The 13,436-nt window shown below is 41.2% G+C and overlaps 1 protein-coding gene across 1 annotated transcript in view; it reads left to right on the forward strand.

The window, feature by feature from the left end:
• Positions 1-255: 255 nt before the first annotated feature.
• vps9d1 (VPS9 domain containing 1) overlaps positions 256-13,436 on the forward strand; it is a 40,910-nt gene continuing 27,729 nt past the window's right edge. Inside the window, exons 1-7 of the mRNA XM_088939125.1 lie at positions 256-369; positions 3,368-3,440; positions 4,924-5,016; positions 5,686-5,845; positions 6,715-6,826; positions 11,069-11,131; positions 12,582-12,634. Of these exons, the coding sequence (XP_088795251.1) occupies positions 271-369; positions 3,368-3,440; positions 4,924-5,016; positions 5,686-5,845; positions 6,715-6,826; positions 11,069-11,131; positions 12,582-12,634 (653 nt within the window). The 5' untranslated portion in view covers positions 256-270. The remainder of the gene's footprint in view (positions 370-3,367; positions 3,441-4,923; positions 5,017-5,685; positions 5,846-6,714; positions 6,827-11,068; positions 11,132-12,581; positions 12,635-13,436) is intronic.

Below are 13,436 nucleotides of genomic sequence, written 5' to 3' on the forward strand. Positions count from 1 at the left end.
TTGACGCCCCCTAACGAGAGGAGCAATGCCCGGAAAGGTGCCATCATCAGCCAGGAAAAAAAAAAAGATTGACAAAGCTTAAGCTACTAAAGTTTTAGAAGAAAACTGTCCCGTTGAATAAATGAGATATGCTAATTTAGTTAAAAAATACACCCATCTGACTTTCCGTACAGTCTCACACGCACCAGCGGTGGTGGGTGTTGTAGGAAATTCTGTCCGACCAACTTCCGGTGGCAGCTGAGGGCTCATCGCGAGATCTTTGGTTCCGCGATGGCCGCCGCTGCGTCGGACGGGGTCTTGAAACCCCTGCAAAATGCCATGAAATTAGCCAATGTCGCTATAGAGCTGGACGCGGGGAACAGACAAAAGGTAAAGCGTACACATCGTTTAACAAAGACGCGAGAAAGAACGAGTGACACCCCTTGGATTGTGTGTAAAGATCCAGTAACGAGACGCAATGTAGACTCCGCTACCCCACTGTTTATATGTCGTCATGAAGCAGTCGTACCCCTGCCGAGGGATAAAGGGCGTTTTTCTGAAGTTTAATGTGCCTGCAGTTCACGTTTCAGAAATGTGTTCATGCGCCTTTTCGATTATCAGTGAGTTGAAGGCTACAGTTTTTTTCGGTTTATGTCACATTTCAGATTTGAAACACGAATTTCAATATACTGTATTATACGCACCTCCTGTCCGACTGCAATCTGTGTATTCAGCTGGAGTCTTTACGGCGACTCGTTGGGATGAAATGGTACATTTCGATACACGTCGATATAGTTTCATCAGTATATCTGTAGTTATAGATGTGATACGCTGTATTTATTGATTAAAGGAATTGGAATTTGTGAATAGTGTTGTTTCACTGGGTGAGGGGAGTCGATGTTTCTGAGGGTTTCAAGGTAGAGACTGTAAACACTACAGGGGACCTGTCTGTTATTTTTGACTTTACGTTTAACTCATTGAGTTTTTGTGGGGGTTTTGTTTCGCCTTTCAAGCTCCACAGATTAGACCACAGTTAAAAACTTTACAATGCAATCACCATGTTTCCTGCTTCAGGCTATACCGTTGTACATTTTTAAATTGGACTGTAATAGATCATACTGTTTTCCAGTAAAAATACAAAATATTGTGGACGCATATCAGAAAGGTAATTTTGATCAGCGCTTTACAGTATCTCGTTAGTGTTACAGGATACTTACACTTCCCTTCCTCGCAAATCTAAATGTTGTGATAGGTTGCAGGCGTCCTTCACGTTCAGGACAAATGCACTTTGATGCTTGAATTGCGGGTGTCAGCCGGAGGAGCCGAACCTTCACGGTTGCAAATACACTGTGAGCGCCCCCTATCGTGTACGATCCCCCACATACACTACATTGCTATCTACTGTATATGCGTCAGCCTCATGTACTCGTCCCTAGTTTCTTCCAAAGCATATACTGTATATACAGATAAAAAGATGCCTCATTTTAAATAATAGGTACAATTTTTAGAATTTTATTATCATCTTAACCTCAATGAAAAATATTAATACTTTTTATTCTATTATTCAAATTAAGTATATAACTACTGTTCTTGGTATTTGTTTTTTTTTTAATAGATTGCTGTGACCGCGGCCTGTGTAGCCTTTACCGTCTGTTTCTAATGTTTATTTCTGAAACGCTAAATACTACTTTTAGAAATACTGTAATAATATTCAGAAACGAGTATTACTACTTCATCAAGGTAAGGTCAGTTTGGCCTGCCTTGCTTATTTGGTTACCTAGTGTGATGATTTGACATAACATTCTTTGCTTTTAAAACATGTTTTGAAATATTTTAAAATATTCTGGCCATATTTACAGGTGCATGCCCTTGCATATGCGAGTTGCACTGTCAAATGTACAGATATGAATGATGATGATGATGTGAGGACCAAGTTACCCAATATTGTGACTTAATTAAGAAGTTATATAAGTTACCTTTTGGACTGATTTTATATCTTTATTTGGTTGTTTCTGACTTTTTTGTTTTTGTACAGGGAAAATGTTCTTATACTGTACAAATATAGCAAGTGGTTTTCGGGTTTAACAGCATATGCACACACAGTTCCAGTTACTCAAAGGCCGCTATAGTCTTGCTTACTTTATTTTTCTGATTATTCATTTAAATTTGAGGATCCTAAAAAAAGTTTGCTGCTATCAAGATCTCTTTTTCAAATGAGCTAGTAAATCATCAGCTGAGAACCTGATCAATGGAGAAAATCTGATTAAACTGGGTGGAGTTGTTCTGAAGGTGGGATGGAAAATGTCACCTGAGAAATTTGCTGAGCTCAGAAGACAGCTGTTAGACACCTCCCCTACCCCCTTCCGTGATGTTTTTAAGTGCTGTGAAGCTATTTTTGTTTGTCCACAAGAAAATATTTCTTTCTATTGTTATTTTTCTGGAAACTGCAAATTTCTTTTTCTGTGCTGCCCAGTTTCGAATTTGGGCATGGTCCTGTGTGAATCAGCTGGGCTTTACCCCTGTGGGACTCTGATGGGAACAGAAGGGAGGCAGGCCCAGTGTGCTTTCCTCGGAAGCTTCTCATTCACACTTCTGTAGCTGCTGCTGTTAAGTATGTCAGAGATCGCATTGATTGGAAGGCTGGTGCGACTGAAACTGCAAGCACGGAAATTCCCCACAAACCACAAGCCACAGGGGTGAAGATTTTGGTGTCCGGCTAAAGCACGATTGTTAAGCCAATAGGCAGCTTTGTTTTCTTTCTTTTAAATATTTAATTGCTTTGTAAAAAATAATTTCTTTTGCGATCATCTTGTCCAGGGGTGAGAGCCCTCCCACAGGGCTCCCTCCAAACCTCATCAACAGTTTCCACAAGTGGGCACAGCTTCCCTGCCCCCCAAAACCCATCAGCCCTCTTCAGGTGGTGTCTCTGCCCCCCCCCCCCCCCCCCCCAATTCAGACCTCTGCGTGTACAACATCAAGAGAGAAGAAGGTCCACTGGCCTGTGGTGGACATTATAATAATAATTGCTAACAGTTATATAGCACTTTTCTGGACACTCCAGAATGGAGACTCCCCTCCAGCACCACCAATGTGTAGCAAAATTATAATCAAATCCCTGGTAACCCTCCTCTGGATGCTTCTCACATTTAATACATCTGCACAGCCCCATGCCAATTAGAGAATAGTGTCTGTTACTGCTTAGTTTACAAATTGTGCTGTGAACATGAAACTCCATTCAACATTTTGGCTCTTTGAGCCATGCACCCTCAGGTGTTGGAAGCCACAGTCTGCTTTCCATAACAAAATAGGCTCAAATTCAAATTGGTACTTAAGGCTGACAGAGCTTTGAAAGAAGACCGCTCACGTTTCTGCTTTGTTTTGTCCCCAGGAGGCTTACTGCGAATACCTGAAGAGCATTAACTACATTTCCCAGGCGCTTCTAGAGGAGGCTGTGCCGAAACGTAAGAAGCTTTTTTTTTTTGCTACTTTACACTTCAATGTCCATGAAATGGCAATTGAAATAATTCTGTAATTCTGAAAGTTATGATTCTTGATTAAAGGAATGAAATAAGATCATAAGCCTTTATCAGTACTTAGTTAATGTTTAAGAAAAAGTGATAAGTAATGATCAAAAAAACCTAATGATGCAGTATCTGATTGAAACCAGTAACTCAAGTATTAGTGAGCACTAAACACACAAGGATTGTTACGCTATAGTGTGGACTATTGTTTATAACCTTTCATCAGCAGCAAACACACAAAGGCTTTTCATGTGGCAGTGATTAAGGGCATTGTTTTTCGCCTTTCACCATCACACCTCTCTCAGAAACGTATTGATCTGGAATACCAGTCAGACGGGAAAAACACCAGAGATTCAGACCTCAGTTTCAAGGTGGAGTGCTTGAATTTAGACAGGGGCTCGGCTGCGCTAGGATGCAAGTTAGTTTGTTTTCCACCCTCATCAACTGAAGCAAAGTGACACGCTCCCTACCTTTAGTTTTAGTGCTTCATTGGCTAGAATACTGAATAAGAATCGATATAAAACAGGATCCTGAATTGAACAAAGCAGTGTGCACAACTGTTCCTCTTCCCAGAACAATGTTTGTCCCCAGAACCTTGAAGGCCCCTAAGGTGCTTCCTAATGTGCTGCCACTAAAGAGGAAATTTCATAATAGAGACCTTATGTGTGCATACAATCTGAGGGAATATATTTCTGGTTTACTGTCTAAAAAATGGAAAATCTACAAGAAAACGGAAGCCAAAATGTGACTCATTCCCTCCCTTGAGTTATACGTTTTGTTGAGAAGACGTTGCTTACGAAATATTTTTGTCTTTTGCATTTTTGAAGACTAAAGTTAAAATAAGCCCCATTTCCCCAGCCAGGCTGTTGTAGAAAGTGTTCCCTGCTATCTCTAATATGCATGAAATCTGTTGTGCGGGCTAGATGGAGATGGGCTCTTTTACGCGTTGTATTTGCAGCTTACCACTGTGACTGCAGACTGCAGACTGCAGACTGCAGCCTGTGTAAAGTAATTCAGTATTCTTTGAATTATGGCAGCGGCTTCTACATTAAACATAAGAAACTGTAACAGTGGTTTTGCAGCTGCTGTCTCTCTCACCCAACTCAGGCATGAAATGCAAAGTGATGTGAAATTAAAAATGCATGCTTTAAACACGTAAGAGTCAACTTTAATAATTAAATAGATCTGGTCTAAAATAGCTGGGCATTTTATGGTTGTGTGCAGATATCAGGAATGTGTGTAAGATTTGAATCAAAAGATCAAATAAAAAAAAAACATTTGAGTTTACTTATTACTAATAAAAGTTGTGTGCAAAATGTAGTCAATTTTGTGTCACTGATGAGTTTTCTAGGTCACTGTCACTGGCCTGGCTGTTTTGCACTCTGATAATCTTGTGTTAATGTTGTTATAATGTTGTGTGCAGACAAGACAGAGATTGTAACAGAGGAAGTTCTGAAGATGCTGAAGCTGGCAGAGCAATGCCTGGAAAGAGTCAAGTCCACTGTGGTCAAACTAGGTGAGTTTTAGCTTTGCTTGATTTCAGTCAGCTGCACACGTTGTGCCACACAAGGCACTTGGGTTGACTTTATTGATCTTTTTCAGAATTGTGTACTCCTTGATGGGATCTTTCCTAAAACCCCTATGTTCCAGGCTAAAAAAATATTCCTTTTATAAAATATATATTTGTCATCTTCAAATCCTGATATAATTTGCGTCCACTGAAAATTGTCTCTACTCTTACAGATAGTGTTTGCTAGACTTTAGAAGTGAAGAAGCAGGAAACAGAATAAGTTGTATGAGAAGCTTGAAGATTGTGAAGTATAAGTCCAAGTAGTGAAGGACAGGGTGCTTAGATACAAACTGCATAAGAAGCTAGCCTAGAAAAGATCAGCTCAAACTGCACATGTACCGTTGGACCACATTTGTAATACTGCATTCAGTTCTGGTCTCTGTTTCATAAGCAGATATAGGACCCTTACAGGTACCATAGTTGCAGAGTCCAGGGCTAAAAAGTGTATAGACAGATTGGAGAAACATAATCTTGTCAGCCTTATAAAGAAATGGCAAGAGATCTGATGGGCTGAATGGCCTGTTCACAACATGGAATATGGCGATATTCCCTTGGTTAAGCCAGGCACAGTCTGTCAGTGCCTTATGTGTGATTTGATGGTACGTCTTCCCAAAGGCGAGGTAGAGGAGAAGTGCCAGCCTCCGGAGCCTCCCAAGCCATCGCACAAGCCCGGTCATCGCAGGGTCCTGTCCGACGGAGGAGAAACAGCCTCTGCCTTCCTGCCCCCCGAGATCTTCCAGAAGCTCCAGGTGCCAGAGGCACAGGGTCTGAGAAAGTAAGCTCACCTCCAGCCTTTATTCAAGTACCCTTGTTTACACATTTTGTTTTAAGAAAACGTGCTGGTGCTTATTTATATCATCTTTAACCATGAATTCCCATGCAGATTAAGAGTGTATCCCTGCTTATTAAGCAGGACTTCAGACAAGTAATATTTTAGACCTTGTTTCTGATTTGGGCTGTCACTGTAAGATGAACAGGTGTGCCAGACGATCTACAGTGTTCATTATGTGTACAGGGCCTAAGTTTAACATACCTTCTATATGACAACATCTTCTACAGCACAGTGCTACCTGTCACTGTGCAGAGGCACTGTGTCGGGATTTATGATCAGAAAGATGGCCACTTTCAGTAGCTGTGTCTTGTATCAGTGCAGTTCAGACCCAGAATACAGACCTCCTGAGATCTGACTTGATTCAGCCTCAAGGTGTTGCATTTACTGGGCATTAAGATCCATTTTTGAAACAGTATTATACTAAGCAGTGCCTCTTGAAATGGAAAATAATGTATTAATTTTTAATTTTTCCATTCTAATTAGAAGTGAGTTATAAGTTATTGTGTGATAATTGTGATTCAGTGATCCCATAGTGTAACATCGGTTCTCAGCCAGTGATCCCTCCTGTCGTTCATTTGCCCCTTCAGTTCAGTCACCAATGTGAAGAATCCCAAGTCTGAGTGCGATGCTGGTGGAACTACAGCTGTCGAAAATGTTGCTCCTCTTGTTGTGTGAACCTGAGCTTCAAGAATTACTTTCTCAGAATACTTAGAGGGAAAAAAGAAAAAGTTCATACTTAAGCAAGAGTCAAGCATAATTTGTTATCTGCCACGGTATTGGTGTGACTGATGGCTGGTGTGTTCCTGGTGCAGAGAGCTCACTCCAATTGAAGAGGCTTCAGTGCTTAACGAGAAACTGAAGGCAAACTACGAGGCCCGAGTGGCGCGTTTGAACCCCAGCCAGGCTGTGCAGAAGACATCGCTGGTGAGCCTTTATCTAGCTGACTTTCTGCCTACTTTGAAAGAAGCTGGTTTCTTTAAGCACTGTAAATGATGGCTTAGGGGAAGTCTTGTTTGAGATCCGCAGATTTTAAAAGCTTTTTTATTTTATGGATTCTGTTATACTGACTGTTATTTTATGGATTCTGATATTACTGAATATTTAGACACTAGGAGCCCCCTTAGTGTGAAATATCAGATGGCCAACTAAAAGAGAGCTGAATCTACCGCAGAGAGGTACACATATTTATACACATACCCATAAAGAACCCTGCAGTGGAGTGATGTCTCCCCTGGATGGGACAAGCCTTGGGCTCTCAGCCACTGCTTCCTATGGCCATGATGAGCAGATCTCAGATAATGAACAGATTGAAGATTACATTAACCCTTAAAGCTTACATGGCTTCCTTACCCTAAATTTAAAAAATGAATTCTGGAATCGTACAGTATCTGTCGGTTTATCACAAATAGTGCAGTACATTTTCATGTAGAAATGTATCTGTGGTAAGAGCTATGGTCCGGTGTTTCACTGTTGTATCTCTTCTCCTCTGGCCTGCACTGTCAGTGAGAGGGCACCCAACTCATTGAGGCAATGCAACCAGGTGGACACAGTTAGTAGCCACTTTGTTTGTTGTAGGTCTCCTGATTTTCATCAGAATTTCCACACAAATCGCAACAGATGTTTTGGCAGTAACGGAGAAATAAATCACACTGACCTCCTTTTCCTCTTTCACAGTCGTTGTTTAAAGTGAACACAAGTAAAAAGGAAATGGAAGAAACCGCTTAATTTCTGTCTTAAGAGAAACATGAGTCTCGGTACTTTTGTTTCTTCAGTCGAAGAGCAACCTGCATGTTAATACGGTCGTTGCTTGTTTTCAGACAACATTTGTTGTGAAGCACAGTCATCCAGTAAGGTTGCTGTCGAAGTGACTTTTTACAGGCTCATTAGCACTATTTCTGGTTCAGCTGGTTGTGTGTGCAAATGGGATTTAGTCCACAGCATAGAGCGATCTATTGTTTTAATTCAGCAGGCCAGCTTCTCTGCATTATTGAAACAAGCACTATCGAGTAAATGAATGGGTAGCTGCAGAGATGTATACTGATAGGAGAGGGTTGATATCAGAATGCATAAACATTTTCTTATCTGTGATTGTTTTACCTTGTGAAATGTGGGCTGTATGTACACAAGGCTTTTATCTTGCTTGAGTGTATTAGAAAGAAATGGACTACAACTGGATTCTATGAATGTGTTTTACTCTGTTTGTTGAAATTGTAGTTTGAACAAGTTGTCAAAACATGAAAACTATAGAATTTCCCTCATGACCCAGGTCATTGGTGCAAACTACTTGGCTGATAGAACAGCCAAGTACAAAACAAAAATATACAGGTCACCAGAGGATGATATCTACTGCCTAATCTTAAAGATTTCATTGACAAGGTGGAAACATGAGAATATTTGTATTAGAATTCTATTTAACAGCTCAGAAATTACAGAGCTGATCAACAGTTAGAATTAGAGCAGTGCTTTACCCTGTAGGCTTTATACCGAATCAGCTCTAGTTTAAACAGTGTTTACTGATAAATTTAGATTATGAGAGGGGTGCTGACAGTTCAGGCCTGGAGCTGAGTCCCGTGGCGTTTTAGTGGTCTTACCTGCCAAAGAGATTGAGAAGAAAGTTATTATAAATGCAGAGCAACATCAGTTGTGATCCTGGAAAATTCCAGCCCGGAATCCAGCATCTGGGTAGATGGTATTGGGGTTTGCAGACGCTCCCCGCACTTTTTCAAGACTTTAATTTTACCACCACTGAAGCTGTTCTCGGTTTGTATATATCAAAGGGGAAAAGAAGGAACAGGGCTGTGTTTGACTCCTCCGGGGATGCTGGACTGACGAAACAGCCTTCACGGTGCTGTGAGGAAGCCGCGGCTCAGCCAGGTGGTTCATTCATGCGAGGGCTGGAGTGGAAGTCACGCGCGGTGGGTGGTCCACGGCGGCCGCAGGGGTCGCTCGGGGCGGGGCGCTGTCCTCTCCGCCCAGCCCTTTAAACCGAGGTGTAGGTAGAGCGACTGCACACGCGTATCCCCCCCCCCCAAACCCGTCCCGCTGCTTCTGCGAGGAAACTAGATTCCAGAAGGAGACGAGCAGAAGGGAATGAAGAGCTTTTATTTTCAGAAACTCTGATGGACGGTGCCTCGTACACTCCTTTTCTGTTGTTGTTTTTCGCACGGACACGTCGAGCTAAACGCTCTACAATAGGGAAAGTATGTTTTAATTTAATTACATTTTTTTTTCGCTGGTAGTTTTGCTGGTAGCTGCTCTAAAGTTTTAATTATTTATGTAAGGTGGGATTCGGTACTATTCGTCACCCGTATGGACTTACGAGTTTACTGGAGGAAGCTCAAATCTTATTTGAAGGTAAATTTCGTTTTCATACTATGCCACGATTTGTGACAAAGCGTTAAAAACAAACTTGGCGAAATTGGCAACATCCGAGTTCCTGCGTGTTGTTTTCCTGACTTTGCAGTTATTAGTCATTTATATTTTGCGGGGCCTTGGAGACCGATGTGGTTTGCCGAGTATAGAAGGATTTTATTGATTATTTCTGATAGGGTTTTAACGTGGCACGCCTAACTGCTGGAGGGAAAATCCATCTCTACGCTTGTGAATGAAGGAGATGGGTGAATATGTGCCTCTGATGACGGCAGTGTTTAATATATTCGAAAACGCCTTACCATCGGGCTTGTCATTGAAAACCCATTAGGCGGGTTATCTTGAGGCAATGAAAGCATGATTTGCCTTTTAAACTTTAAATGTCCGCCCCCCCAGCACCCCACCGCTATCGACGCGCGCGCGCAGTGCAAGATCTAAACGCTTTTCAAGGAAGTGCAAGATAAGATTTAAAGTTTTTTTTCAATTAAGATTGTTTTTTTTGCTTAATAGGATCTCATAATCATTTTCTTGTGCATCCTACTTAAATGGCTTTAGTTTGTTAAAAGCATGTTAAGATTGTCCTGCTCTGTGACTTAAATGCTTCATGGGTGTATTCCTTAAGGGTGAGAGCGCTAGACACATACGAGAAATGTGGGATAGAAATACAATTGTTTTGTGCAATATTGGAGAGGGACTTCAATTTGTGAAGTTAAATATACCTTTACACGTGGGGGCAGAGTGGAATTTTTTTTTTTTGCTTTCTGTTAAAAGTGTGTACAGCAATAGAGAACACAAAATGAGGACCATTTCTCATGTTCAGTCCTACTTGGCCACCTTGACTGTGAGGGTGAGGTGAGGGTCACTGCAAATTAGTGTGTGTGAATTAGTGGTGTCCAGTGGCTCTTGGAACCAAAATTAGGACGTGTTGAAAGAAAGGGCAAACTGCTGTCACTCAGCAACTATTACACCATGGTGCTATTTGAGCACCCTCAATGGCAACGCCATATCTTCCCTCCAGCCAAGTTGGGATGTTTTGTGCCTTGTCTGTCTTGGTGGGTCATAACGGTATGCCATTTTGGATGGTTTATAGTGATGCTTATCTTCAGGAGTAATATTTCTGGTTTACTTTTAAGATTGTTTGTTTTTTGAGACAACTTTCTAAACTGGGTCTCTATGGGCAGATCAGAACTAACAGACAGCAAGGTTTGCCCCGATGGGGTTTGACTGCAACAACAACAACAACAACAACAACATCACTTTATTAACCCTTTACAATTTCTTGCATTAGGAATTATCTTTTCACATACCCCAGCTTGCTCTCCATGAGACACACAGATAGGGAGAGAGCCTGGGGTCAGAGTGCAGGGTCTGCCATTATACGGCGCCCCTGGAGCAGTTGGGGTGAAGGGCCTTGCTCAGGGGCCCAACAGACTAGATTCCCGGCTGCGGGATTTGAACCAGCAACCTTCCAGCTACAGGCGCAGATCTTTAGCCACAGAGCCACCGCTCCTCCCTTATAAGATTTATAGCCTTCAGGAGGGGACTGCTTCCAAATCTGATTTGATATAGGTCGTACAGCTGTTGCAATACATGCTGGCCACGTCAAGTGAATTAAAGCACTATGGGATGCTTTTGAATTGAGGCTGCTGTGTGCCTTTTCCCTTTATGGTACTGTAGATGTGGCATGGTGTTGTTGAAACCTGTCACTCACCCATGTTATAGTGGCACTGTTCCAGTTTCTCACCAGGGGTGAGCAATGTACGTGATGCTTTTATGCTTTTTTTTTTCTACCTGCAGACTTTATCTCTTCAACGCCAGATGATGGAGAACCTCATCATAGCCAAAGCAAGACATGAGGCCGTATCCTTTTCAGCAGACTCTTGATTAACTTGATTTCCTCTCTCGCTGCATCCTCTAGTCTAGATAGAGAACTGTCCTGCAATGTCTGTTTGACCATGTGGGCTGTGATGGGGTAATTGAGGTGACTGAGAAGAATCAAATGAACGAACAGGGTCTTCCAGGTCATTTTATTAGTGTTTGATCAAAGGACAGTTAAGAAAGAAACATTTTAGTTACCATTTGGCAATGATGATTTCTTTCTATAGTGGTGAACTGTGAAGGGCAGGTATGACATATGAAATAATTTTCATCACCCAGAAAAACCAAGTAAATGTAATTGCTTAAGGTTTGTCACTTATACATGATATTGCTTAAATTGAGTATATTTAAATCTGTTATTTTTATGCATGTACACCTGTGTGTGTGTATATGGATGTTGATAGGTGCATATAGATGTTGGTCTGTACCTCTTATTACAAAGAGTTGAAAGCCTTCAGCAGCTGTGACAGACAACAGGTTGGTCAGAATCATTTTAGTTTAGGTTTTAACCTTTTCTTGTGAACTTCCTGTCCAAGGCAGCTTGAGGTATCTGACCTGTACTCGTAGAGTCCTGCACAAGTGTTGGCTTATGTTATGCATGTGTTTTCTTTTTTAACGAGATGCAAGTATGAGTCAGGCCTGATAAAGATAAGTAGTTCAGTAAGGTAGCCGTGTCAGCATGCGTAGGCTGCAAAGGAACAAGTAATAGGTTTATTCCATGCTGAAAGGAAACACTCTAAGAAGGCTCCACAGCCGAAACGTTGTTTTCTTTCTTCTCTTTCCAGCATGGAATAAACCCATTACTTGTTCCTTTACAAAGAACCTAAAAACCTTGTGATTTGCTTGCTTTGTGTGGCACACTAGTTCTGCACAAGAGCCATTATTCCAAGATTTTTCAAAGTCCAAAGTATGTTTACAATGGTGTCTCATCCCATGTAACAGTGACGTGATTGGATTCTCCTTAGCCTTGCACATCTAATATCGTTGGGTAGGAAGTTGCACTGACCATGCTTAAGTTGGAGTTTAGGTCCCTGTTGTTATTTTGATTTGTGGGATTTGAAAGTCATTATTTTGTCCTGTGTCCAACAGTTGAGTTTGTAACATTGTGCGCTGTTTTCGATGACAAGATTTAATAATAAAAAATAATTGATCCTGCATTATGTCTTCTCTAATTGCCAGTGCAGTGGCACATTTTCTGAAATAAAACACATCTCGGGCAGTGTGGCTATGGCAAGTATAGAGTCTGTTTGAAACATTGCTTTCTTACCCCACGAGTGGGGCTGTAGTTGTTGCAGGCTCTGTATTAGTAGCCAATAAAAGTAAGGCAGCTGGGAATAGGAGTTTCTAAATTGAGTGAATGCCTGGCCCTCACTATTGCTTTGACTGTCAAAGGAATGAGGCGATGAAAGATCCTTATCACAAAGGCAAATAGCTTCAGAGAAAAATGGAAGAGAGGAGACTGAGGCTACAGGAAGAAGCTAACAGGTAAAAATGTTTTTTTTCTCCTTTTGGTGGTTCCATTCACATTCTTGGATGTAATTAATAAAGAATCAATTTCCACTGATCATTACTTATGTCATCCATTTGTACTAATTTGGAATTATTCTGGTTTCTTTTCCAATCTATATTTTGTTTAATGACCGATTTAAATTACTTCCTCAAGTGATTTAAGACAGTTTTGCCATATTTCAATATCTGTGGGACACAGTTTTCACTTTCACAGTGCAGTAGTTCAAACAATACATTGAAACATTTCATCGTGTTGCTTCTGGGCCTGTAATTTAGTGGTTCTTAACAATGTAGTTAGAGGAATACATTGAGTTTTCATTCTAGCTGAGCTCTAAATCTCTTGTGCTAATAGATGACTTAATAGATCTGCTTGCTAGACATTTAACTTTTTTCAGTCAGTCCTGAGTGTCAAAATACTCACCTCTAAGAGTACAGTTTCTTGCGACTTCTACACATAGAACTTTATGCAGCCTCACCTCAGCTTGCCACCTGTTATTTTTGGCTAAACGGCTCTCGCTAGTTAACTGATGATGAGCAGACACAGGTGGAACAACACTGTATCAGATTCTCCCACAATAATTTTTTTCCTTCTTTAGAGATTCTTTTGGCTACAGTTCAGGCAAATGACCTGAATAAAGACAGTGCTGCTTCAAGGAGATTGGTACAGTGTTAATACCAGTTATGAATCCCTTGCACCTTTACGTTGCTGTAAACAAGTTTACAGCTATACCCCAAATACAAAACTGAAGCCACTTAGCCTGTGATGAACTTGGCCACA

Source organism: Atractosteus spatula, chromosome 21 (genome assembly GCF_055471065.1).
Source record: "Atractosteus spatula isolate fAtrSpa1 chromosome 21, fAtrSpa1.hap1, whole genome shotgun sequence".
Classification (NCBI taxonomy): Eukaryota; Metazoa; Chordata; class Actinopteri; order Semionotiformes; family Lepisosteidae; genus Atractosteus; species Atractosteus spatula.